This window comes from Notamacropus eugenii, chromosome 2, assembly GCF_028372415.1.
Source record: "Notamacropus eugenii isolate mMacEug1 chromosome 2, mMacEug1.pri_v2, whole genome shotgun sequence".
Taxonomy (NCBI): Eukaryota; Metazoa; Chordata; class Mammalia; order Diprotodontia; family Macropodidae; genus Notamacropus; species Notamacropus eugenii.
Window position 1 is genome coordinate 437,088,192 of NC_092873.1, and position 24,023 is coordinate 437,112,214.

The 24,023-nt window shown below is 46.7% G+C and overlaps 1 protein-coding gene across 9 annotated transcripts in view; it reads right to left on the reverse strand.

Moving 5' to 3' along the window:
* Positions 1 to 24,023, reverse strand: part of PPFIA4 (PTPRF interacting protein alpha 4) — a 126,906-nt gene that overhangs the window by 56,140 nt on the left and 46,743 nt on the right. For 3 of the 9 annotated variants that reach the window (XM_072648160.1, XM_072648154.1, XM_072648161.1), the window contains 8 exons: positions 23,409 to 23,471; positions 22,649 to 22,675; positions 21,416 to 21,591; positions 14,300 to 14,397; positions 13,753 to 13,928; positions 11,813 to 11,881; positions 6,968 to 7,142; positions 6,100 to 6,677 (listed from right to left, as the gene is read on the reverse strand). In XM_072648160.1, the coding sequence (XP_072504261.1) occupies positions 6,619 to 6,677; positions 6,968 to 7,142; positions 11,813 to 11,881; positions 13,753 to 13,928; positions 14,300 to 14,397; positions 21,416 to 21,591; positions 22,649 to 22,675; positions 23,409 to 23,471 (843 nt within the window). In that variant the 3' untranslated portion in view covers positions 6,100 to 6,618. The other 6 variants (XR_011975565.1, XM_072648159.1, XM_072648158.1 and 3 more) reach the window with 4 other exon arrangements.

Consider the following 24,023-nt stretch of genomic DNA (forward strand, 5'->3'; position numbering starts at 1 on the left):
GACCAGGTGAATTGCATCCGACGCAGATCTGATCACAGCTGTGCTCTCAGAACTTGAAATGTCAACGGATCATAAAACTGAAGGACAAAGGCTGAGATTTCAGAAAAGCGAAGAGTTTATGAACTATAGTCCAGTGAGTTTGACCCAGTTCCTTGGAAAATTCTAGGATGAATCATTAAAAAGATGGTTTGTGAGCATCCAGAAGGGAAGCAGTGATCACAAACAGCCAGTCAGCATGGCCTCAGAAAAAACAAGTCCTGGAAGACAGACCAATGTGACTTCTTTTTTCTGATGGGGTAACAAAACTGGGCAGATTGGGGAAAGGCTGCATATTATCTCATTTGATGCTCACAACAGCCCTGGAAGGAGGGTGCTGTTATTATCCCCATTTTACAGATGAGGAAACTGAGGCAGGCAAAGGTTAAGCAACTTGCTCAAGGCCACACAGCTAGTAACTGTCTGAGACCAAATTCGAACTCAATTCCTCCTGACTCCAAGCCCAGCACTCTATCAGTTATGCCATCCAGCTGAGGTTGCCTGACTCCAGAAGGAGGCTCTTTTCACTGTAACATGATGCATTGTAAGAAAAACAATTAAGTGTAAAGTGTCCCAACATAGGGTTATATAAGTGAATGTATCCAAAATAATAGCTACATCTGACAGCGTATATAATGTTTTGCCTCATGTCTCTGCCATGAGAAGGGAAATATCTTTCCTTATCTTTTTCTTTGGGACCATTACTGGTTTTAAATTTATTAATATCCTATATTATTCTTATGCACTTTTACAGTGCTTTGATATTTGCAAAGTGATTTACAAATATTACCGCATTTGATTCTCACAAATCTGGGAGGTAGGTGCTAATTTTATCCCCATTTTCAGAAGAGTAAACTGAGGCACAGAGAGGTTATGTGACTTGCTAAGGGTAACACAGCTTGTCGCTGTCTGAGGTGGGATTTAAACTTGGATCTTCCTGATAATACATTTAGATGGACTTAGATCTGATCAAATGACCCAACTCAAAGAGTAATAGGTAAAAGTAATAGGTTCAGCATCAACCTAGAAGATTTCCACTGGAGTGCAGAGGAGAAGTAGCTAACACAAAAGATGTCAACAGCCTAGTTGGGGATTGGGAACTTGTAGCAGGTTACCCACCCCTGGCAGATCATTGGACTGAATTAATGAGATGAAATGTAATCTAAATAAATGCAAATACATACGGTTGGGTTCAGAAAATTATCCTTACCAAGACAAGTCTGGGGAGGCACAGCCAGATGGCAGTTTGTCCAAGGAGGATGGGGGGGGGGGGGGGGCGTTTCTAGTGAACCCCACGCTGACAGCAGGCAAATAGAGTGAAGACCTGGGATCTTGGGGGCTTCAGTAAGAGAGAGCTTCCAGAGCTTAGGAGCTGGCAGTCCCCCTAGATTCTGCCCTTGTCAGATTGTCCTGGGAACAATGGTCAGTTCTACCTACCACAATTGTCCCCAAATGCTTTCAATGACATGTTATTTATAGCTGGGAGGGTTTTAAAGATCTCAGAGCTCAACTCTATTGTTTCAAAGATAAGGAAACTGAGGTTCAGAGAGGTTTGCCTGTGGTTAGTAAGCAAATAAGTGTTGGAGATGGGATTTGAATCCGGGTAGTCTGTTTCAGACTGCCAGTCTCTTCTCTTTCCACTAGACCAGCAGTTTTCAAACTACGATCTGGGGATCCCTGGAGGTCTCCCCCAAGACAAGCTAGGGGTCAACAAAGTCAAAATTATTTTCATAATAATACAAAGATGTTTGAATTTCTAAAACAGCATTTATCAATAGATATGACCTACATAAACAAAAGCCTGTTGGGGAATCCTCAATAATTTTCTAAATTATAAAGGGATCCTGGGACCAAAAAATATGAGAACCACTGCATTACACCATGGTAACTTTCCCTCTGGCTAGTCAAATCCTACCTATTCTTCAGGACTCATATTACTTCCCATCTCTTTCATAAAGCTTTCCCCTGCTGCTCCAGCCCCCAGAAAGATCTCTGCCTCCTGCGGCACTTGTCTGTGCCACACATTTGGCACTAAGCACTTGTGATAAAATGACATTTTAAGTGGAAGAATTGCATAACCATAGGAAATAGGCAGGTATGACTTCTGTTCCCAGGTATATAAGAAGTGGACCCCTTGCTGACTCGTAAATGTCACGTGTTGAGGGGGTAGAATGGATGTCATTGGTTCTTCCTTCAAAGAGGGGCAGAGCTAAGGGAGGGCAGAGACCATGATGGGAATAAGAAGGAGGGAGTCTGCCAAGAAATCTGGGAAAAGGAGAGAGGAATGTTTGTCCCTGACAAAAATGGCTAGACCCTAGGACTGAGAACAGAAATCTAGATTAGGAAGTGATCAGTTAACTGTTGAGCACTCTTCACGTTCTTGTGCATGTTTGTAAACTGGACTCTTACTTTGTAAATAAATCCCTTGATAAACTCCACTAACCATATCTGAGGTTTGGGAAGAAGGGGGCAGGGGAAGGAAGGGGGGCAGCTGCCTAGAGATCCAGGGCCTCCATGGCCACTGAGTGGACCCTAAGGAAGTCATAATCATCATGGCTTACGCTGATGGAACATTTCCAGGTCTACCAAATGCTTTACCTACACCATCTCATGGGATGCTCACAACAGCCAAGTTCACATGTGAGCTGTCTGCAGTTGCTCCATCCCCCCAGCTTGGTACAGCTCTTCCTCCCCCATCATATGTATCTGGTGGATGGAAACCTGAGGGTGGATGAGTGGGTGGATGAGAAGGAATCGAATATGACAACTATCAGGGAATGGAAATGACAATTTAACTGGTAGGTTATGTAAATTGAATGCAAATGACTGCAGATAAACTTGGTGCCCTCATGTTTTATCCACCTAGATGGAGTGAAGCCTCAGTGAAAATCTTAATGGTGTTCTGGGGCCTCAGCGGCTGTGTGGAAGGGGAGGCTCCTGAGTTCCTGCCCCAGCTTCTGTTGAATATCATCAACCCTTCCCCTTCTGTTCTTCAATGTCTCTTCTTTTACAAGGAGGAGACTCCAGGGAAGGAAAGGCATAGAATCACTGGATGAGTCGATGGCACCAAAGACCATCCAGTCAACCTCCCTGCCACTGATGAGGCCTGACCCTAAGTAAGCTTCCCTGATGAAGGACAAGAGCCAGGTAGGCCTCACATTCTTGGAGAAAAGGATATTCCGCCTGCCCTTTGGGTGACTGGGGACGCACAGTCCTGGCCAGCAGGCAATTCTTCCTGAGACAGAGCATCAGTCCCTCCCCTCTGCCACTCCCTCCTGTGGTCTTCAGTCTGCCCTGCACATAGGTGGTGGATGCTGGTTACCTTCTGGTGGGTCAGGTTGCTCGCAGATACTAAAGCCCTCTCCCCCTTCCTTTTCTTCATCTCCCATGTTCCCAGACTTCTCTCCTGAGAGATCACCGTGGCAGCCGCAATCAAGTGGGTTCTTGACTGAATAGAAAAGCTCATTTTTTTAACTGAATTTCAACCCAGGAGCAGCCTCCAGGGAGCCCAAAACCCAGAATATCAACATTCAAGAGGACCAGAGGCAATATGTATGTTGTTTTAAAACCGGGTTGTTTATTGTTACATACACACCCCTGCCACACACACACATACACACACACATATACACACACACACAGAGGGGCGTTGCACACCCATTCCTGATGCAGTGATCTGATACAGTACTGAGGAAGGAGGACCTGACGAGACATTGGAGGCTGGTGAGGGGGCCTGGGGTCACTAGTGACTCTCCAAATAAAAAAACATATTGAGTCTTAGGCAAGATACACACTGAGACAACACCCCACTACCATGGCATAACACAGATCCCCCTGCTTCCCAACAGCCCTTGGAAGGATGGATTTTCTCTCTAGCTTCTGCCCTGTGATCAGGCCAGCCAGGGCAGGTCAACATTAAGGTCCTAGAGAGCTAGGGCTGGAGATGCAGCTGTTGGCTTGGTCTCTCATTCAGCACAGCCCATTTAGCATGGGATGTTTACAAAAGAAAAATAATTGAGTCCTTTAAAGGATTCAGATGGCACTGCAATCCCCACGATCCTAGATGCACAACCCCAGGATCTTAGCATTCAAAACTCTACAACCCAAAAGCTGATCTTGAAACAGAATTTCTTCTTTCAGCCTAGTCTCCTTCCAACTCATTTCCTGATTAAACATTCTAGCTCTACCATCTCCATCTCCATCAGCCTAGTGGGAAGGGAGCAGGCAGCACGGGAGCCCACAAGTCCCAAAGGGCAGGTGAGGGCCTTTCAGAAGAAAGAAAGATTCTTTCCCGCTCACCTAAACCTCTGAAGGGAGCACTTCCTCAGTTCCTCAGACTGAAGGAAGTGCCCACGCAAGCAGACAGAGGTTTAACATGCCTCCTCCTTCCATTGCAAAGCAAACACAGGTCAAGAGCTAGTACTGCTCTGGGCTCCTCCTGGGGGTAGGTGGGTAACTGCCACCTCAGTCAGCCTCATTTCTAAGCCCAGCTCAAAAGCTAAGCAGACAAACCAACACACCAGCTCTTCCCACTTGAAGTCTACCCAAAGAATAAAACCTTAGCCCTCTTCCAGAGACAGACTCAGGAAGGACAGTGGGTTGTAGAGGGCCCAGGAAACCTGTCATTGTCTCTGACTCCTTACTCTAAAATTCAGTCCTGGACCCTCCCCCACTCCAAGACACTCACTACTGACACAAACTCTAGGCACCTGCAATATTCCTTGGTAGGGAAAGGATAGGAGGAGGAAGATTTCCTAGGAATGCCTCTTCCTGGCACACACCCAGGACAGAGAAAGCAGGCTCGGGGCAGGGGGAAAGAGGGATCAATGGCAAGAGTCAGAGGATTGGAAATTCGGGGTCCATAGGGTTCTGAGCCAAAAAGGATACATGTGTAGTCACTCCTCAGAGAAGTTCATTTCCTCTCCCCTCTCTTCCTAACTTTCATCTCTTGGGGAGAGTTCAGGGGAAGCAGAGGACGATCCCTGCCCACTCCTCACCCCAGTGTGTGAACCTGTGACATTTGAGTCAGTGTGAATCTATGACATTCTTCTAGAATCCATCAACCCACCAGCCCGGGCAGAGGCTGGGGAGCAAGCAGAGAGAGAAGAGCTTCCATGTCCATGTGGGACTTATTGCTAACCGAATACAGTCTGTTCTCCCCTCCCCAACATTTGAATATCTAAATGAAGAAAGGGGCCTCCCTATTCATGCACACTTGGCCTACAGTTCTGGATTCCATTTCTTTTCACGTCTTCTCCCCAATCTGGCCTGCTGGTCAACCCCATTCTTTCTAACATTCTCTTTGGCCAGGGCCTGGGGCTTGGATCCCAGAGAGACTAAGCTGGAACCTATTCTAATGGTGGAAATATTCCTGCTATTTCACTCTCCCCGCACCCCAAGCCTAGGTGAAGAAGCCCTTTGCTCTGTTCACCTGCCTTTCCAGAAGATTTCAAGGTCCCTTTAAACCCCCAGGAAGTCCTGAGAGTTATTTCTGTGGCTATTGCTAATGTAGAAATTGTCAGAGGGTATCAAAATCAACTGTTAGGTAGAAATACTCTCAAGGCCTAGGAGACCCTCCCTAGAAGGAAGGAAACAGTCCAGAGCCAGAGTACACAGTTGTCTTTCCCCAGAAGCTATGGTTCACACTACTCTATCAGTACCACATGGCCTGGGCCTTGCTCCAAGGCCAGGGGAACAGGTTGGGTATTCAGAAGATGAAGGGGAAGGAGCTGTTTCCATCCCTGGGCTTGCTGCCTTCTCTCCCCTGCAGTCTAAGAATGACCAATCCATGGGGCCAAGCCTGGCACACAGAGGCCCCAACCAAAGCCTCATGAAACACATGGACAAAGGTGATGGGAGTCAGAGCTCAAGGATGAGTATATGCTGAGATCCAGGGGCAACTGGAAAGTCACAGACAAGACTGGGAGCTACTGGAAAAGGAACAAGCAGGAGGGGATTGAGCCGGCCAGGCCGGTGAGGCCAAGGAGGAAGCCGGGTGGGGCCGTGGCTAGTCCCGGAAGGCGGAGAGCATGTGTCCGTAGAGATAGTGGGAATGAACTAGGAAAGACAGACACAGAGAGAGAAAGAGAGAGAGAATGGGGTTAGGAGGAGCCAGGATGACTCCAGGGAGGTAAGGGGCTGCAAATCTTCCCCACCCATTCCACCTCTTGGGGTCAGCTCCCACCTCCCTTAATCCCTAGAGCAAAGCAAGGCAGAAAAGGCAAGAGGCCAGGCAGGGCAGTGTGCACGGTCCAGTGTTAGAGAAAGGGCCAGGCCTGGAGGGCACAAAGCAGTTGTATGAGGAAGCCAACACCCAAAAGGTAGCATCTAGGCTCCTTGGTAGAGTTGGGAGCAGCTCTCCCAGGTGAATGTACAGGGACGGTTGATGTTCAGTGGGTGTGGAAGGGGCAAACAAGAAGAGAGCAGGTTGTCTGGGGAAATGTCAGGGGAGGAGTTCATGTGGGCAGAAGTAGGGATGGCCCCACACGCCCATTCCCAGGCTGGCATAGGGCCTACCCCCACTTACCCCGAGCCACGGGCATACCCCCCGTCAGACCCGGGGTAGGGAAGGTAGGGGGGAGTTCAGCAGGAGTAGGTCCGAACCGTGGAGGTCTCCAGTCTCTGTGACCCTGATGTCCCAGCTGGGAGAAGTCAGAAGCAGCAAGAACACACAGAGCAGGGGTTAGTGCGCAAGGTGGGGCAGAGGGGTGAGGGCCGGACCATTAGTTTAGCATTAGCATGGGGAACTGGGAAGCCAGGGATGGCAACCAGCCTTCTGAAATGAATGGCAGAACTAGGGCTCAGATATGGCCACCATGTTCATCTCTGGTACCCCCTACAACTGGGCTTCTGAATATCAGGAGGGAGAGGGGACATCGGGGGAGATTCTGTGCCCACATGGACACTGACTATACCCCAGCAGCCAGCTCACCTTCTGGCAGCATCTTCTTTGGCGGAGCCGGTGGGGGCTGCAATGGCCCCAAGGTGGAGACTCGGAAGCTGGTGGGGAGGGTCTCAGCTGAGGTGCTGAGCATCCCTCCATGGGGGTCCCGTGGACGGAAGCGTTTCCTCCAGGAGGGAGCACGGCGGAACACCTTGTCCTCGCCCTGCACGTTAGAGACATGCATGTACACACACAGACACACAAAGAATGTGAGGCGTCACTACCCTAGGCAAACTGGAACCTCAAACCTCCTCTACCTGCGAGCCCTGCAGGAACCTTTCTGGGACCACTTTCCACCTTCTGGGCCTCAACTTGCTCATCTGTACAATGAGCAGGCTCAATTCCATGACCTCTAATGTCCCCTCTAGCTCTAAGGTGGGGTGTCTCAGACCTATATGTCCAAGGAAGAGTGTCTCAGGCCAGTTGTCTGTGAGGGTCCTGCTGCCCTGGTCCAACCAACCCAGCCCAAGCTTAGGATCTCCATTCTTATGTCTTTCCAGCCACATGTCTCCCATCCAGTCCCCTAGAGGAAAAGTGAAGAGTTGACCCCCCCAGACACACCATCCTGGTCTTCATTAGGCCTTAGTGCATGTCCAATCCTTCCCAGACCTAGCTAAGAGGAGACAGTGTTGGGCATCTGGTTCCCTAGGTGTCTCCTCTCAGCCAAATCCCCTTGGCTTCCAGCTACCAGTGACCAGAACCAGACATTCTTCTATGTGCAAGGCCAAGGCCACACTTCCCATGCAGTCAGTGCCCCACTTTGTCCACAAGAAAATAGAAGTGGGGAAGTATCCCACTCCCACCACCTCCCTTCTCTGGAGAGTCTTTCACCAGGCCTCTTTCTTCCTCCATCCTCTCTCTCTCTCTGGCTTAATGCTGGGGATTGGACTGGTCAAAGGAGTTTTTGACAGTCATAGGTGGTCTTGGCCAAAACCAGTCATAAGTCAGCTAACCAGAGATGTCACAGTGGGCAAAGCACTGGTCCTAGAGTCAGGAAGGCCTGAGTTCAAATCTTTCTTCAGATATTCACTAGTGGTGTGACCCTGGGCAAGTCATTTAACCTCTGTGTGCCTGATTTCCTCATCTGTAAAGTGGGGATAATAATAGCACCTACCTCCCAGGGCTATTGGGAGGATCAAATGAGATGATATTTGTAATGCATTTTTCTGTAACTTCTAGCTATTATTCCCATTATTATCGTGCAGTCTTCCCAGCCATCCTCTCAAAGAAGTGTCAGTTCTGGTTGCCAAAAACAAGCCCATCAAGGCCTTCTCAGGCTATAAATATCCTTCGGTGGTCATTTCTCATCCATCCCCTGACTCTCCAGGCCTACCCTTTGCCTGTCCCAGACCAAGAGTCACCTCCCCTCCTCTTAAACACACATGCACACTCAGGCTCAAGAAAAGTTTCCAAAGCTTGTGCCATGTCTATGCCTTTGCTCATGGGAGGAATAAACACCCTCCCCACAGCAGTATTCCTCCTCTTCTGAAGACCCACCCTTCCCTCAGGCCCAAGCCAGGTGCTACTTCCTGGGAACCTTTCCTGACCACACACACACACACACACACACACACACACACACGCACACGCACATGCACTCACACACACAAATTTCTCAGAAGTCCTTTGCCTAGATCTCTCCTTTTGTATCACACTTATTTGTGTACATTTTCCCTCCCTTGTTGGATTATAAAGATTCTTTAGGACAGGATCTTTGTTGTATCTCTCTGTTCAAAGCCTAGAACAGTACCTTGATGTCTGTTAGGTGCTTTTAAAAATATTTGTTAAAGTGAATTCCTGTGTTCTCTAAGAACCCCACCCTGATGTCTGATGAACTTACTGCTATAAACCGGCATTTATCCCAGTGCTTGGCACGTAGTATTTGTTGGACAACTGACTGACTATACTTCAAGCAGCATTCCCTCATGGATAGTCACATTCCCTCTGCAGGCTAGGAGCCTGGGAAGGAAGCCTCAGAAACATTCTAGACATAAGGGACTTGATCCTTTAGCAGATCCTGGAGATGTCATTGGGTGACAGCCTCCCCCATTTTCAGGCCACCTCTGAATCACAGTCTCAACCCAGACCCTGGGTCTCTGTCATCTCCTCCATGAAGCCCTCTTTCTCTAGAATCTCTGCATTTCCCAGCACTCCCACGTCCCCCACCAGATGACATCACCCACATCTCCACCCTGGTGCATGGAACCCAGAAAGTCAGCTCCAGCTTCCCCTTGAGTTGATATTCCAGGCAGAGACCAGGACGACTTAGGAGCCAAGAGAGATCTACAACAGTGAGGGCAAAGGGAGAACTAAAGCCATATTTATGAAGATGAAAACAGAGGGAGATAAGTTATCTGATACCCACTTGACGGGAAAGGTCAACTTTCCTAAATCAGAAACCCACTCCAGCACCCAAGGCCTCTCCTCCCACAAATAGTGAGAATCTCAAAGTACCCTGAGGCTAGCTGAGAAGCAGCACCTGTCGTGGGGAGAGTGTGTGCTGAATTGAGAGTTAAAAAGAGTTGGGTTCGAATCCTCACTTTCTGCTGGGACCACCTCCATGACCTTGGGGAGGTTAATGAGTCTCTGGGCCTCAGTCTCCTCTTCTGTAAAATGAAAGTCCATCTCTGCACTCAGATTCTGTGATGGCAAAAATGTCCAGTGACACCCTCCCTCTACTCACACAGTAATTGCCCTAGGGCAGGGGTGGGGAACCTTCGGCCTTAAGGCCACATGTGGCTTTCTAGGTCCTTGGGTATGGCCTTTTGACTGGGTCCAGGTTTTACAGAACAAATCCTTTTTTGAAGGGCATCTGTTCTATGAAGCTTGGACTCAGGCAAAGCGCTGCACTGAGGACCTAGAGGGCTATGTGTGGCCACAGATTCCCCACCCCTGCCCTAATACATTACCTTTAACTGAACTACCTCAATAGCTTCCTAACTATAAACAGCCTCCCTGCCTCAAATTTCTCCCCCTCCAACTCTTATGGCTGCCAAAGTGATTTTCCTAATGTCACTCTTCTCCTTAAAGTCTAGTCAGCTCCTGTTACCTCTAGGATTAAATAGAAACCTTTCTATTTAGAGTTTAAAGCCCTTAGTCCCATCCTATCTTTCCAGCTATTTCCATCTTTTCCCTGTTCCTCACACATGATGAACCATGTCCTGACTCTGTGCCTTGGTGATCCTTAGGCCTGAAATGTTCTCCCCTCCTCATTTAAAACCTGTAGAATCCCAGATTTCCTTTAAACTCAACTCAAGTCAGACCTTCCACATGAGGCCTTTCTCTGTCTCCCAGAGGCTAGAGCCTTCCTCTCACTAAGACTACCTGATAGCCGCTTTGTGTATGTTTTGCATACACACACGTATGTAAAAAGAAATGAATGGATGGATGGATGGATGGAGGAATAGTGTGCATGGATGGAAGTGGTCTCCCCTGCTGCTGTGTCAGTTCCTCAAGGACAGGCAATGCTTCACTTGGTCACAGTCTCTTAACAACTTAAGCAAGTACTTAAGAAATGCTTGTTGACTGATCAATTGATCTTTGAAGTAGACAAGAACCATTCACCAAGCAGTCTGACAGATTTTACTACAGAGATGAGAAAATGGGAATCATAGAGCAGGGTGCTTTATGAGGGATAGAGAAGCTGTAGTGAGCAGAGGGAAAATAGCAATGAATTAACTGAAGGAAGGTAAGTATATTAGGCAAAGGAACTGGCAGGTGATGGGGTGGGATGTCAGGTGGGTGGTGCAGGGGGAAGCAGGACAGACACTATGTCAAGGAAATAGAGAAGTTCAAGGGGATTTTGGTACACAGCACCTCAGGGGCACAGGGACCAGCGGCCTGGCCTGTAATCTAGGAGAAAGCCTGAACAATGCAAATGGGAAGGAGGTCAGGAACACTGAGACAGGAAAGCACTGGTCTGGACTACAGGCAGGACCAAGACTGGAAGCTAGAAAGTGAACCTGGAGATGACCGATGAGTTAAGCCATGTCACTGAAGTGTGTAACAAGTTAGTTACTTGAACTATTGCAATTGCCTCTTCATTAGTCTTCCTGTCTCAAATTTCTTCCCTGAAATTTAGCAACCGAATCCCCAATATTTAGCTACCCACTTGGAGTCTGTACCCTGAGATTCCCACATATTATAGCAAAATAGAGTTTGGATCCAAAGCAGCTAGCTGAGCATATGCCATGCTGAAGCTACCATAAAGCGAGGGAGGGTCTCAGAGAGAAATGCACAAGAAAAACTCTGATCTCAATGGCATGGTCTTTGGAGGAGGAAACTCTGATCTTTTTAGACGGCAATGGTGAAATGTTATTCCACATTACAACCTCTCCCAAAAGCCCACATACCATAAGGAGACCCAAAAGCTGCCCATAAGCAAAATAGGGCTATAAGCACCTACATAGAGTTCAAGGGGTTTTTATCCAGGCCTTGGTGCCTCTCCCACAGAACTCCAGAATGTCAGGAGCTGGAAGAGGCCTCAGTGACCATCTGGCCCAGCCTATAACTAAATGAGAATCCCTTCTACAGGATACTCATTACACAATCATGAAGCTTTTGCTTAGGAGACCTTTACTGAGGGTGAAGCCACTTCCCCAAAGAGGTTGCCCCTTCACTTTGGGACAATTTCGACTCTGGACACTTCTTTGCTGGCACTGAACCTAAGTTTGTCTCTTTGTAGCTTTGACCCAGTGTCCCTAGATCTGCCTTCTGGGCCCAAACAAAAACCACCCCCCTCCCATTCCTTAGCATGAGAAGGGTTTGTGAAGGCCAAATGCCAACAATGAGTAGAACTCCCCAAAGGAATTCCCACTAAGGTTAGACACTCACATCATCCAGCTTCCGGTCTGTGCCCAAGGCCAAGAGGTTGTTAAATTCCCTTTCCATCACTTGGCGGGCCTGAGAATAACAGGAAGAAGAGAGGAGAACAGGAGTTACAACCTTGAACCTAGTTCAAGCCCTCTCCCCAGACTCCCTCAGACATGCAAAGAGAAGAATGCACTAGATGAGACGTGAAAGCCTTCATTTCCTCATCTATAAAAGGAGGACCTCATATTTTACCACCAACCTCATAGGGTGGTTGTGATGAAAGTACTTTGTAAAACTTTTAGGGTTATAAATTTAGAGTTATATAAATGTACTTTATAAATATATATACATATATATGTATAAATACATGCATATACACATATACATATATGTAATACACAAAGTTATGTGAAAGTACTTTGTTAAACTTTTAGGGCTATAACTTTAGGATTACATAAATGTGAAGAGCTATTATCATTGTGTTAAGTGTATTCCTGAGAAGTATTGCCAGCCATCAATGAGAATGACTTCAACGGAGACCCTGAGAACTACAGACTTGGGACTACTCACTCATGGTATAGTCTGGAAGAATTTATAATAAAAGGTAAGATCACTGAACACAGTGGGGGAAAGGCAACATGATTTCTATAAATAAAAAACAACAACCATGCATCTTTAAACTAATGACGTTCTTTGAGAGGATAAGTATGTGGACAATGGGCAACCAGTGGGCATAATCCAGATTCTAAATTATAGGAGAGACACTGAGACAATTATCAGGAAAGAGGGAAGAGCTATCAGTCATGGTCTGTTTCCAAAAGACTCTGGCCCACTGTGCTTCCATGACCAAAATGGCCACTACATTTCTGAGTACCAACAGCAAATATCACCCTATCCTTGTACAAAGCCAAAGCAAGTTCACTGCTGGAATGCTGTGAATAGTTCTGGTTGCTATATTCCCAGAAAGATACAAACAACCCATTTGGAATAAGTCCAAAGCAGGATGACTAAAACCATCAGGGGTGGAGATTCTCTGTCCCAAAATGACAGACAAGAGCTGGGGGGAAATATGATCAGAGTTTATAAAATGGTGAAGGGCAGGAGCTAGGCTAAAAATGGGCTTGCTCACCAGACCCCCGGCTACTGCAGGCTTCTCTCCTCCACCCACCTTAATGCTTAAAATAGATTAACATTGTGACAAATAAAAGCAAGTGCTACTTCCCACACAGAATTCACACTGTGTTTTCTGAGGAAAGTCTCTTAACCTCTCAAGGCCTTCATCTCCTCATTTGTAAAATGAGATTACTGCACTAGATAATCTCTACGATCTCTTGCAGCTCTAAAAACAAAACTGCAAAACGAAAAATGATTCCCTGAAAGTTATGCAGACCCCAAACATAAATAGATTCAAGGAACAATCAAATAATTTTTGGGTGATGAGTTTCTAGTGAGTTATGAAAGAAAAATCAGGAAGACATCCCTCATTTTTGTAGGCCAATCATACCCTCCCAAAACTCATCTCTTGGCACCTCTGTCAGGGATAGAATCTCAGCCTAGAGAAATCATGGGGATCAAGGCTTATGTCTTGGTCCTCCCTCACTGGCATTACGATTCTACCCATTTTCTGAGAACAGACTCAAGAGTGAGCAAGGATAGAGTAGTATGGAACAGCTTCCTTGAAGGCTGGGACCTGATGAATTCTAGAGCTAAGATGGAGGCTGGGACCACTCAGAGATACTATGTGATGGCATGAAAGGCTTTGTCAGGCATGAGTTGACCTGAAGATTCCATTGAAGAGGTTCTTTTAATGGGAATTAAAGTGTGTGTGTGTGTGTGTGTGTGTGTGTGTGTGTGTGTGTGTGTGTGTGTGTGTGTGTGTAATTTTCTTTCCTTTAAGGACACAAGATTTTGAATGTTGCCTTGACCTGACAGAAAGTGGAAAATAAGGGAAAGCATCCCACCTGGGTGTTCTGCGTGGGAATCTGTAAGACCAAGGCCAACGTGTTGTGGTCAAAGTTCTCATCCAGAGCAAGGAGGGCCCCATGGACACCACTCTCGTGAAGATTGCTGGCATAGTCCCGCAGCCCGATGGACTGAATCCAGTGTATCACTTGGTCATTGGTCCAGACGAGCACATCTGAAGGGGGAAGGATCAAGGGAGAGAGCAGTGGTCCTGTAATCAGCCTCTCAAAGAGGGGCCCTCAAAGAAGCTAGGTGACATAGTAAAGAAAGCAGGTTGGATGTGGAGTCAGAGGCCCTGCATGCGAATCCTGGTTCTGTTACTGACCATGGGCATGCGCTCAAGTAAGTCAAGTCCCTCCCCTGGGCTTTGCTTTCCTCGTCAGTAAAATGTGGCTTTGAGTTTCCTTCTAGCTCTAAATCTAGGACCCTAGCATCCAGGGAGTGCTGTCAGAGCTGGGCCATAGTCCTATGCTGTGCCCTTCCCAGGACCCTACCCACTTCCCCTCTCCTTTCTCCTCCCTCCCCCAGCTGCAGGACCCAGCTCACCTTTGATCTCATGCTGGCTCTCCTCCCTTCTCTTCTCCAGCTCCTTCCTGTCATAATTGAGCCTCTTCAAGCACATGATGCCATACTGCAGGCTGCTCCTGTTGGGCACAAAGCATGGTGCTGAGCCCAGGGGAGTGGGAGGGACAAGGAGGCAAGTGACTCTCCTGCTTCCAGCAAGAACTCTCTAACCAGGGTAGGGGCAGGGGTAGCTAGGGCTATGCACTCTAGTGCTGAATTCCTAGGAGGAATTCAGAGAGCACCAACAGCACCTTCCCTTGCTAGCTCCACCAAAGACTTCCTCTTCTTCCTCTCCTGACACACTTTCAGCTTAGCTGAAACCTGTACCAACTGCAGATCTCTCTCTCTCTCTCTCTCTCTCTCTCTCTCTCTCTCTCTCTCTCTCTCTCTCACACACACATATACACACACACACACACACACACACACACACACACACACACACACACACACACACACACACACACTATTCTCTCCAACCCCAGCCACTTGCCTCAGGAGAACATATTATTACAACTCTTCCTTGTGTAGCAGTGAAGAAGCCTACTTACCAGACCACCCATGCCCCTCTGCCTTTCCATTAGACATTCTTACTGGGCTGTCCGCTCCACATGGGGGCCTTACCCTGAGGTTGCTTCCTTCTACATCTTTCCCACCCCTTCTAGGTAATGTTAAGACCAAGACAACTACAGAATCGCTGGATCACAGGATTAGCATTGGCAGGGGCCTTGGAGATCCTCTACTTCAACTTCCTCATTTTACAGAAGGGGAAATTAAGATCTAGAGAGGAGAAGTGGTTTACCCAAAGTCACAGTGACAGAAGAGCTGGGTTTTTAATGAGATTCGATGGTCTTTCCACTATACTTGAATTCAGAGAATATCAAACAAGGAAGAGACCTCAGAGATGACCTATTCTAACCCCTTTACAAGTAAGGAAACTGAAGCCTAGGGAGATGAAATGACCAAGGTCACAGGGGCAAAAAATACCAGTGCTCTTTCCATGACCATAAAGGCAATGACCACTGCCTCCATAATAATCCCTATCAAGACAAAAGAGTAGCGGAGGAGGACAAAAGAGTTCCCTGTTTCCTGGAAAAACTTATATAAACTGATGCTGAATGAAGTGAGCCGAACCAGGGGAACGTTGTACACAATAACTGTGTGATGACTGACTTTGATAGACTTAGCCCTTCTCAGTAAGGCAAGGACTTAAAACAATTCCAAAAGATTCATGATGGAAAAAGCCATCCATGTCCAGAGAAAGAACTATTGAGTCTGAATGCAGAGAGAAGCAGACTATTTTCTTATTTTGTTTTGTTTTTTTTCTTTCTCATGGTTCCTCCCATTCGTTCTTATTCTTCTATACAATATGACTAATGTGAAAATAAGTTTAATAAGAATGCATATGTAGAGCCTATATCACATTGCATGCCATTTTGGGGAGGGGGAAGGGGGAGAAAATTTAAAACTTATGGAAATGAATGTTGAAAACTAAAAATAAACAAAAAAAAAGTCCCCTGTTTCACAGGATCATAGATTTAGAGCTGGAAAGGAGAACCTCAGAAATCCATAGACTAAAGTCTTCATTTGATGGAAGAGGAAATGTAGGCTTGGAAAGGATGTGATTTACACAAGGTCATACAAGGAGTGCCCAGCAGAACCAGAACCTCTTCTCAGCCTTAGACCACCTCAGCTTCAAACTGCAGACAGGAGAAGATGAGTCTGAGCGTGTACTCAGTACACACTAAACAAGGCTTAGGTTAGAATCACAAGGAGAACCAGCCAAAGGGGCGACAAGGCTTAAAGTAAAACAAAGAATGCCAGAGGGACCAGCAACATCCCTTAGCCTGAGCCTCTCATTTAGATATCAGGAAATTGAGACCCAGAGAGGGGGAGGGACTTGTTCAAATTCACACATTGAGCAAGAACCAGAATGAGAACTGTACCTCCAGAGGACAGTTATGGGTTCTCCCCACTCACTACCTCAGTTTTTCTTTGCAGATCCCCCACCCAATCAGCCAGGGCATCAGGAACAGAGTCCTGCCCTGTGGCAGGGGAGGGACTGGCTATGTGCCCAGCTAGTTTATGTCCAGGACCCCCACACCCTCCCTGACTCTCCAAGAAGGAGCCATAAGGAATCATGTTTGCTGGGCCACGCAGCTGTCAGGGTACAATGAGCCTGCTTCAAAAGGTTGTGATGAGAAAAGTGCTTTATAAACCTCGAAACGCTGGATAACCAAGAGCTGGAAGCAGTACTTGTAAGCATAATGAACCGTGTACATTAAGGTGGGTGTAAGATGGAGGGGAAGCCAATTGGAGAAGCACTGCTATTACTGTTGTTGTTAAGCAGTTATGGATTATTAATTAATACTTATTAGCTACTATTATTAAGGGATGGAAAGCCAACTGGGAAATAATATTAAATTCTTATTCATTATTAACTTAATAGCTAATTAAGTTAACTATTATTATGTGAAGGAAAGCCAGCTGGGCAAGAATCAGGCTCCTGATTTCCCTAGACTTTCCTTGTTAGTGACAAGTATTTCCTAGCACAGAGTTCTAAAAGGAGGGGGAAATAACATCCACCAGGAAATGTCATATATTGCCTATTACTTTTCTAAGGGGGTGGGATACTGGTGGGTAAGGTGTGAGGGAAAGAAGGAGGGAATGAAGGAAGGAGGGAGGGAGGAAGGAAGGGAGGGAGGGAGGGAGGGAGGGAGGGAGGGAGGGAGGGAGGGAGGAAGGGAGGAAGGAAGGAAGGAAGGAAGGAAGGAAGGAAGGAAGGAAGGAAGGAAGGAAGGAAGGAAGGAAGGAAGGTAGGTCATTGCCATATCTTTTTGTTAAATGGAGAGAAAAGAACAGAAGGAAGGCCAAAAAGGTCAGAAAGTGGAACAGCTTCAAAGTTACAAGTGACTCTTCTTATGTTTTTTTAAAGTCAGAAAGCTGTATATTATAAAGATCTGCATTTTATGTACAATCCTCTTTTTTCTGTTCTAATATGTATATGCAAATGCTCATTGTTTGATGTTTAAATTCATTAATTTTTTTTATTCAGATACTGATAAAAAAAATGGGACCCAAATAAAGCATCTGTCTTGGCATTATCTCTGTGATTCCTTAATTGAGACAAGTGCTTTTTTTTGTCTTTGAATCACGAGATAGATTTTCTTCTAATTTTGTTATTGCATTTCTTTTCTCTCTCTCTTTTTTCTTCCCAGCCTTCCTACTGACTATTCCACATGTCTGGAACCACTTCCCTTCACAGAAACCCAAACTTTTAATCTCCTTTTAATAGTTGCTGAAGTCTACCTACTCCAGAGGGCTTTCACTCACCCATTTTACAATCCACCACCAAAAACTTGCTGCCACCATCACTCAAAAATTCTTTGTCTTTTGAAGATCACACTGTCCTCCACCTAGCATCCTCTACCCAACAAATGAGAAAATCTATGTAAAGGACTATACAAGTGTTATCTATGGCCATTTTTATTCTACTGTAGCCCTTGTTATAGCCACTGACAGACCTCCAGAACAGAGCACTCCTCTGCCTCTTCCAGTAACTTCTGTGACCCATCACCTCTAGCTGACTCAGGGCTTCAACATTCACACTGCTGACTGGTCTCTCAGTTCCTCAGTCTCCACAATGTTGTAACCCTTGTAGCAGTAATCACACCACTGCGGATCTCAGCAACACCTCCAAGATTCTGAACTCAGAACTTTCCCTCTATGAACATTATCTCTTTTCCTTTTGCCTCATTCCTCCTGGACCAACGTTTTACTCTCATCATGAACTCAGACCCCTCCCTCTTCTCCCCGTCCTTTCACCCCTGTTCTCTTTCTTCCTTTTGCAGCCTGCCAGTTGGACTGTGTGACTGCTGTGGACCCTCTAAACTCTGAGATTCTATAAATCTTGACCCTGTGGTCAGTTATTTCAATTATGTACCATCACTTTGAGTCCCTAACCTTCTCTGACTTTCTTATGTTTCCATGCTGGTAATCCCCAATCTGCACAACCCCCACCTCTGATTCTCCTAAAGAAAAGCAGAATATGGCAGGAACAAATCATACAATTGTGTAGACTGAGCACCATCTAACTTCAACTTGGTCATCACTGCTATTCAGAAATTCAGTACTACTGACTCCCTATTACATCCCCCAAAACAATTATTTAAATACAACCTTCTCTTCCCTCCTCAAAGCCCCCCAACTCACCTCTCTCAATAGACCCTACCTCTCACTTTGCTGAGAATCCTGAGAACCTCTTTTCCCGGATTCCCAAAGTCCTCTCCTCCACAAGAGGAAGCACAGGACAGTGGGCAGAGCCCTATATCTGGAGTCACAGGAGCTAAGTTCAAGTCCAGCCTCTTATATATACTAGCTATCCAACCCACCTGAAACTGCTTCCATTTCCTCCTCTGTGAAATGGTGATAATAATAGCATCCACCTCTGAGAGTTTCCGTGAGGATCAATAAGATCACTAACTGTGCCACATAATTATGTGCTACATAAATACTCACTACTATCATCATAATTATTATCAAACTTTGCAAAGTACAAACTCATTACATTAGTTCTCTCTCCAAGCTTGTTAGGTATTATGGCTAGTACTGTCCAGTTTTACAGATGAAGTAACTTAAACTTGCCCAGTCACCCAGCTATTAAATATCTGGTATGAGATCTGAACCCAGGTCTTTCTGACTCCAATGTCAGCACTTTATGAACCAGGCCAAGCTGCCTCTCAAATGCACGTAGTAGCCAGTTAATAAATTAGTATAATGGGGGAAAAAATAAGAAAAATGAGTATGATAGAAAGACCTTGTTTAAACCCCAGCCCTCAGTCTTCTGCCATTCAAGGTTGATGGAAGCGAGTCCTTGTCCTGTCCCCATCACACACACGTATCCTCTGGGCTCCAGTGTGTTTTCTCCCTACATCATCTCACACACTCCTTACAAAAGGGCTATGGCTGGGCAGCAAAGGAGAGTGAGGAGGTGTAGTCAGGGTTCTAGCCCTGACTCTGTAACTCACTCCCTGTGTGCCCTGGGGCAAACCACTTAAACTCATAGGGACTCACTTTCTGATTTCTTAAATGGGAATAGGAGTCCCTGCCTGACCTATCTCCCAGGGGTGTTGTGAGAAAAGAGCAACGGAGATGAAAGTCCACCTTACTGTAGGAGGGCGGGAGTATTATTTAACTGATACTCTAAGAGTCAAGTCCAGGGTTCTTTCCCCTGGGCCGAAGGAAAGGGCTCCCAAAAAAACCCCTTGTGATTGGACTGAGAGACTCCTTCCCCCACTTCCAGTTGTGTGGGCAGAAGGTGAATGTGTCCAGTCAGCAGAACAGGAAAGGAGAACTGTCCAGCTCCCCCCTCCCCTCCCTATCAATTACTGAGCTGGGGAGTGAAGGGAACAGGTGCCTAGGGCCTGACAGGCTCCCTCCAGGAGAAAAAGGATGCACCGGACAGCTCTGACAGGAGGCAGAAGGAAACCTTTGCTTCTGGGATAGCCTTCATCCTGGTACTCAGGAGAGAAGGCAGCAGGGTCTAGGGGAACAGAAGTTAAGAGAGCTCAGTTCTGGTACCAGGGCTGGTGCCACCAACATGCTGTATAACCTCTGGATGACTCACGTCACCTCTGGGCCTCCATTTCCTCATTTATAAAGTAAAGGGGGCAGAACAGAGGATCTCTAGAGTCTGCTCTAACCTGATATGATAGATGAACTATGTTCTAGGAATCAAGAAAACCTTTCAAGACAAATCCACAAGGCAAAGAGAGAGATGAGTTTTAGAGAAACTTCCCCATTCCCCCCATTGACTCTGGACACAACAGAACCCAGCCCTGGGTTCAGGCGAGAGCCCACCAGTCCACTATTCCTCCAATGAGTCATAACGTTAAGTAAAGGATTCAACAGCACCCCTCTCCGAAGGGGCTCCGAGCTTACAGAAAGGCCTGGGGGAGGCCCCAGACCCTAGAGGGCCATGACACAGTGATGGCTAATTAAAAGCATTTCTACTTTACTTGTGCTTGATTTAGCAGTGAATTCAGTTGGTGAATCCTCGATTCAAGCAAAGATACAGAGTCAAGAGAAAAGTAAGAAGGCTCTGCCCTGAGAGAATCAACTAAAAAAGAGCTGAAAAAGAATTGCTAAAGGGAGGTGATTCTTAAATTTCTTTAACATTTAAGGGGCAAAGGAAACTCGACTTAAAATCATGGAATCTCAAAGTTGGGAGGAAAACCTCTCCAGATGCTGTCCCTATCAAACCTCCAAGATCAAATACGAGATGCTCTGTTTAGCTTTTGACAGCCTTCACAAGCTGGGTCCCCCCTGCAATTTCAATGTTCTAAGCCTTCCCTGCCCTCCAAGTAGTCTGTGATCCAGAGACACTGGCGTCCTGCCCATTCCTCTCCTGACGCCACACCTTTGCACTGGCTGTGCCCCCTGCCTGGAATGTTCTCCCTCTTCACCTTGGATTCTCAGTTATTCTGGCTTCCTTTAAGACTCAGCTTGAACCCCACCCCTGCAGAAGGCCCTTCCCAGGCCTGCCCCACCCCCACTATTAGAACCTTCCCATTAAGATCACCTTCCATTTACACTGTATATGTCTTGCATGTACATGTTTATTTGCATGTTGTGTCTCCCACTAGAATGGGAACTCTTTGAGGGTGGGGGCTAGACCTCTGCCTTTCTGTGCATTCCCAGCACCTAGCCCAGTGACCGGCACATTTAACAAATGCTTGTGGATTAATTCATTGAACTCAGAGGTCATTTAAACCCTACCTCTCAGACAAAAGATGGCTCCCCTCTGTGGTAACCCTGTCTAGCAGCTACCCTGGCTCTTTCCTGGAACACTCCTCGTGATGAGGGACAGTCATGACCCTCACCTTAAAACGACAATGAGAGAAGGTAAGGGTCAACACAGAAGGAGGACTTCCTAAGAGTGAAGGCGTAGAGCCAATGCATTGGAATGGATACCCAGTGAGGCAGTAAAGTCTTGCTTCCTATAGTGAGGCAGCCCATGACCAAATCTGGGGAATACACTATCCTATCCAGAGACAAGGAGTTGGGGAAAGTGACCCTAAGTTCCTGGCTCTAGCTTACCGGTGGAAGCTGTCCACCATCTTCAGATGGACTCGAAGGTCCTTCTTAGTGAGATGATCCAGCATGCGGGCATCCACCAAGCACTCCATGAAGTAGCTGCGGTACTGGGGGAGCCCCAGACTGGGGAGCCACTCATTCCCAATCCATTCATGGTTCATATCCCCATAGGCCAGGGTCTGCCAGAGCAAAAGGGTGAGGGGCAGAGCCATTTGCAGCATTCACATTTGGCTAGAAGAATTGTTAATCCAACTTCTACCCAGGAAGGAGAAACAAGATTTCATCCCTCTGTAGTTCATCCCTCTGTAGTTTGACTTCCCTCTGTAGTTCTTATGTTTGGGGTAAGGGTGAGAAGGTGGGAAGGATGACTGAAAATTGAATCTATTTTCAGTGACCTAGGCTGATGGTCATTTGTCATTCACCTTCCTCCCTTCTCTTTGGCTCAGGCTGATGATGGTCAATTGGATGTATGGCCCTCAAAGAATCCTCAAAGTATTTAAATCACTTACTGTGAATCATTAAGAGCTGATATTATATAACTACAGAGTCAACCCTCCACTGTCTGGCCATTTAGTGGGTAGGTTACCAGTCAGGCCTTTACCCACTAACTATGGGCTGCTTCTTCTTTGATCAGTACTTTTCCCAGGCAGGGTGAGGAGAGGCTGACACCAACCAGTCTACATAATGTTTCTTCTCTCCAGGGAAGGATACTCAGTTCTAGGGCTGATGTGACTGGAGTTCAGAAGAGCCAGGAGCCAGCCAGTTCCAGCACTGCCTTGCCAGGTATCCTGGCATTCCTGAAGGAACCAGTCCCCCAGGTGTCTGGATTCTTCCTCTAGGAGGTAAGACTAAGAGTAGTATAGGAGGCAGACATCTAGAATGTAACACATAACAGGGAACTCTAAGGGAAGGTTTAATGCCATTTTTAAAAATGGCACATTTTTCAATGGCAGAAAATTCTGCTCCCCATGACTGTAACGACATTTATTTTGTGGTAAGTTAATTATATATGTGGTGAAGATTCAATGCTGCAAATGAACAGTAAAAGGCAGTGAACAGTTTTTAAACCTTGCCTTGGATGCAGAAATGCCTAGTGATAGCTCTGGGAATAGAACCCAAAATGAAAACTTAAATATGAGAGGAGCAGACCCCAACAAGAAGGGTTGGAAAGAGAATTCCTGGGGTCTTCACATCCTGCACGTCAATCCTCAAAGGAAGTCATGCAGGGGATCTTACCTGAGCCCAACTGCCCTCCTCGCTGTCCTAGCAGGAGCAAGTGCAGCATGTCAGGAGAAACAGACTGAGTCAATTAATGCACAACCTGTACCTGTGTTAACCCCCCCTTATGAAGGGGCAGAGGGAGGAAGTCACCTGCAATTGAAGTGGGGGCAAAAGAAGACTGATGGGACTTGAGACTCTCAGAGGAAAAGAGTAGGCAGTAAAGTGGATGGGGGCATATTATGTATTTATCTGGAAAAGCTGGTGTGTGTTTATGTGTGTGTGTGTCACATACACATAAGTGTGCGCACACACGCGCATGCAGGCACATGTAAACTAAGTCCTTGGGTTTGTCCTAAAAAGTGACAGTAAGAACTTAAAGAAGCCCCCAGACCCTCTCTCTGTCATACCCTTGCTCATGGTCCATGATTCAATTTGAGGAGCTGCGCCTATGGTACAGGGGCCCCCCTGGCATCAGAGCCCAGGAGAGCCTGAGATAAGACCTTTCCAGTTTATTTCTGCTCCAGCAGATGCTTAGCATGGGTATGTTTTGGGGTACCTGCAGCCCAGGATAGAACTCATGAGTTCTCCCTATAGAGCACTGATGGAGAAGAGAGTTCTATCCCTCACCCCATTTCTCTCTACTTCAAAAATGGAAGGGTTCTCGCAGGTCTAAGCTTCATGAGCTTCAGGGCCCTCTGAGCTCTTAGATTCCTGGAAAGTCACCCCCCCCCCCCAATTCTGACTCCTAAGCTGCAGGGTGGCGGGATAAACTCACTGTTTTTGTGGATGTTGCCAGTGTCTCCATCTCCTCGTGGGTGACCCAGACATTCCCAGAGGACTGCAAATAGTGGGAGGAAAAAAGTTGGGAAGGCAAAGGGGACCTTGATCAAACAATTGGGCCCCAGAAGCAGAGCCTAGGGCAGAGAGAAATCAATAATGCCACATCTCTGCACTCTGTGCTTCCCTGCCAAGGGGTCTTCCAGAACCAACCAGCCCAAACTACTTAATTTCCTGGCCTCCTAGATATTGGACACTGAAGGAGGAAAACACTTAGATTTTTCAAAGTGCTCAGGATAAACTCTTATTCACTGTAAAACATCAGAGGGGGGAAAAATGAGCTTCCCCCCCCAGTTACATTTTCCCATCACTAACCTTGAGCTTCCCCTGAGGAAGACCAGGGTGTCTTCCCCAAAGGATTCCGAGATGATGGGCAAGAATACTTACATGTTTGTCTCCTCAAAAAGAAAAGCAGAACAGAAGCCAGAGTCCTGTATGAGGACCATGGAAGGTGGGAAAAATAACAGCAAAAAAAGCTTTCCTAAAGGTCAAACAACCGCACAGCTGAGCACGAGGAAAGGGTTTTTTTCCTTTTTAAAAGAGAACAGATTGG